General features: G+C 39.2%; 1 protein-coding gene across 1 annotated transcript; it reads left to right on the plus strand.

Annotated features, from left to right (window-relative positions):
* Positions 1-438: 438 nt before the first annotated feature.
* On the plus strand, positions 439-1,386 carry LOC124229272 (olfactory receptor 5B12-like). The gene has a single exon (XM_046644408.1). The coding sequence runs from the start codon at positions 442-444 to the stop codon at positions 1,384-1,386; it is 945 nt and encodes a 314-aa protein (XP_046500364.1). The 5' UTR covers positions 439-441.
* The last annotated feature ends 2,316 nt before the right edge of the window (positions 1,387-3,702 follow it).

A 3,702-nucleotide genomic window follows, 5' to 3' on the forward strand; every position in this document is an offset into this window, starting at 1 on the left:
TACCAACAACTGACAAAATGTTTCCTGTATTATGCTTTCTGTTTATTAACCTTTCTATACATATCTTAGACAAGAGTGCCTGTAAGATACAGCAAGTAGTGAAAAAGTCCTATGTGGTTTAATATAATAGAGTAGAACATGCAGCAACAAGTTGAAATATGCCCAGAGTCATAATATGGTGCCCTTGTGGCAGCCACAGTCAGCAAGGACATTCCAGTGTCCTTACATACCATTCTAGATGAACAACTTCACTCAATCAAACCCTACCCACCATTCAGCCCAACTTCTCACACACAGACTCCTGTCCTTGATACGCAGCTCACACACATGAGCAAGAGGTCTTATTCACACTTCTGTTCCCATGATAGTGATCAAATATCATTATCTTGAGTTTGTCATCTTGTCACAGGTGCTGGTCATGATGATTCCCAAGTGACTTTGATGGAGAACATTTCAGAGGCAACTGAATTCATTCTTGTGGGGTTAACAGATGCCCAAGAGATGCAAGTACTTTTATTTATAGTTTTCACTCTCATTTACTTCATCACTCTGGTTGGGAACCTGGGGATGATCATGTTGATTCTTTTGGGTTCTCAACTCCACACTCCCATGTACTTTTTTCTCAGTAACCTCTCCCTGGTGGACTGTGTTTATGCCTCAGCTGTCACTCCCAAAGTAATAGTGGGGTTTCTCACTGGAGCTAACATCATTTCCTACAATGCATGTGCTGCCCAGATGTTCTTCTTTGCAGCCTTTGCCATTAGTGAAAATTTCCTCCTGGCCTCAATGGCCTTTGACCGCCATGCAGCAGTGTGTAAACCCCTGCATTACACCACCACCATGACAAATACTGTGTGTACTTTACTGGTCACTAGCTCTTACATCTGTGGACTTTTACAGTCTTCTATCCATGTTGCCTTCACTTTCCACCTCTTCTTCTGTCGTTCCAATGTGATTAATCACTTTTTCTGTGACATTCTCCCACTACTGGCTCTCTCTTGCTCTGACACCCACACAAATGAAATTGTGCTCTTCACATTGGCAGCGTCCAGTATCTTTTTCACTCTCTTGGTTATCTTGAACTCTTACATGTTCATTTTTATTGCTATCCTGAGGATGCACTCAGCTGAGGGACAAAAGAAGGCCTTCTCCACCTGTGCATCCCATCTAACCACTGTTTCCATCTTCTATGGGACAATCATCTTCATGTACTTACAGCCAAGTTCTAATCATTCCATGGACACAGACAAAATGGCATCCGTATTCTATACTATGGTCATCCCCATGCTGAACCCTCTGGTCTACAGCTTGAGGAATAAAGAAGTCAAGAGTGCATTCAAAAAGGTAGTTGGAAAAGCAAAGTCTTCATTGGGCTTAGCCTTCTAATTAGAAATAACATGTAAACCATATGAAACTTGTATTGCACTTCTAGTGTCTAAAAATATGTTTTGAACTTTAATTCATTCTTTTTTCAATTTCTTTGAGCAGTTCCCTCCCCAGTGAGACTGGTTCTATTCATGTTTTGAGACTATCACTTCATAGGAGAAATTTTGGATGTCCTTTTCTCGAAAGAGGATGTTACTTCTATCTTAAGATCAAGATTACCACCCTAGATGCTATAGAATCCCACACTACATCACTCTTCTAGCCTAAAGTGCTTTGTAGGTAAATCTCATGGGTGTATGACACTACAATTACACTTTCGGTTACTAGAATTCTAAAAAACTTCAGGATTCTTGCACATAGCATAGAGGCATACTTCTCAGACATTCATGCTCCTAAGAATGACCTTGAGAGACTATTGAAATGTAGAATCTCACAATCTAATTACGAATAATCTAATTTAGTATATCTCTAGTGGAGCCCACAAATCTGCAGTGTTATCCCTTATTAGCCACATATACCTAGATCCTGAGCTTAGATAGCAAGAATGCCAGCGGTGAGTTTGGAAAGTGAGGTATACTATATAAGATAAACCTATTTAGTTCCTGAATTTCGTGGAGAAAAACACAGTTTAGAGAACAAAAATACATATCTGTACTTATCCCTTACCTGATTTCTAATAGATAAAGTTCATATAAGAAAGTCTGGATAAGGAGGACTGCCTGCATTCTTAACAAGCTTTCCCTGTATTTCAGATGAGGTTGCTGTGAAGATCACACTTTCAGAACTGTTTCCCTAGAGCAGTGGTTCAAAAGCATCATTACCAAAGTAGCAGCATCAGCATCACCTGTAAATTTTTGGAAATGCCAATTGTAGGAAGCCCACCACAGACCTACAGTATCAGAAACTCTAGGGGCAGAGCCAAGCTATCTATGTTTTAACCTGCCCTCCTGGTGATTCTGAAACATGCTCAAGTTTGAAAACCACTGGACTCAAGCAACCAGAAACACTAGCCCAGAGCAGTAGTTCTCAGCCTTGGCTGCACGTTAAAATAATTTGCGCCAGATTTTTAAAATACTGCTGCCTGGATCTCACCTCAAGAGAGTATAATTTAATAGATCTCGGGATAAGACCTGGGCACCAGGAGGTTGTAAAATGCAGTCTCTTCCCCAGAGCCTGATATGTAGAAGAAATTGAGACTAAAAAGATAATATTAATTTAGCATCTAGAGCCTGCTCAATTATGTGCATATGCTATCTCAATCAGGTCCCACACTAACTCTGAGAGGATCAACCATACAGAGAAGAAGAAACGCAGGCTCAGACAGGGGTAGATGGTGGCAAGATGAGAATTTTGAACCCAAGTCTTCAGGACTCCAAAGCAAATCCTTTCCAGTTTATTTCAGCTAACAATAGTTTACCACCATAACGTACTCTAGTGGACATAAAGGATATGAAGATTAAAGAAATTCTTTTTCAAAAAGAGCCACTAATCTTCTCAAGATAACACAATTATCTGTAACTAAAGCATTAGAAGGACTGAAAGAGACATGAAAAATTCAGATAAATATTGTTCTAGAATCTTCCTTGAAACTGTATAAATCTCCTTCAGTGTTGATATTCTGAAAACTCCCCAAATCCCTATCACCTTATCACAGCTCTAACTAGGAACGTATTAAGTAACATAGGTTTTTGAGATCTTTGGAGAAATATAAAGAGGATTAGAGCCCTTGCATTCTGTCCATGCATTGGTACTACTAACAATGAAGCCATTGCTATCTGGAAAGATTTGCCATCCTTTTTTTCTAGAAGCTTTATGTTACTTAATGAGAAGTTTCACTTGGATAAAGTTTAGCTGGAAAATTTTCATGTGCCAGTGGCATCCACTTAAGTCAAGTTGGAGACCACAAACCTTAAAATCTGATGTGCTCACCTTCACCAAATCCCAATGTCCCATTGCCTACTTGAGAATAAATAGGAAAAGAACAGTAAACTATGAATGCATTATGAAAAGATCTCTATGCCCTGACCTTTAAGTCTTGGTGGGTTGATGTGGAGTATTAGTCACATAGTTGTGGAACCTACAGCAGGCAAGTTCAGACACGATTTAACCACATCTAACACCCTGTGTTGGACAGAAACAGAGTAATGTAACAATTCACCCATATCTTGTCAAACAGGCTTCTGTAACTTTTTGATAAAAATGAATAATGAATTTATACGACTAAAAATTTCTGTCTGGATTATTTTTTGGAATGGAAGCATCTTAGATACAATGTTTATGTGCCCCCAGATTTCACATTTTAAATCTTAATGCCCA

Source organism: Equus quagga, chromosome 17 (genome assembly GCF_021613505.1).
Source record: "Equus quagga isolate Etosha38 chromosome 17, UCLA_HA_Equagga_1.0, whole genome shotgun sequence".
In the NCBI taxonomy this organism is placed as follows: domain Eukaryota; kingdom Metazoa; phylum Chordata; class Mammalia; order Perissodactyla; family Equidae; genus Equus; species Equus quagga.

What these genes read in the sequence shown, in the direction of transcription:
- LOC124229272 (XM_046644408.1), top strand. Translation starts at nt 442, where the DNA reads ATGGAGAACATTTCAGAGGCAACTGAATTCATTCTTGTGGGGTTAACA.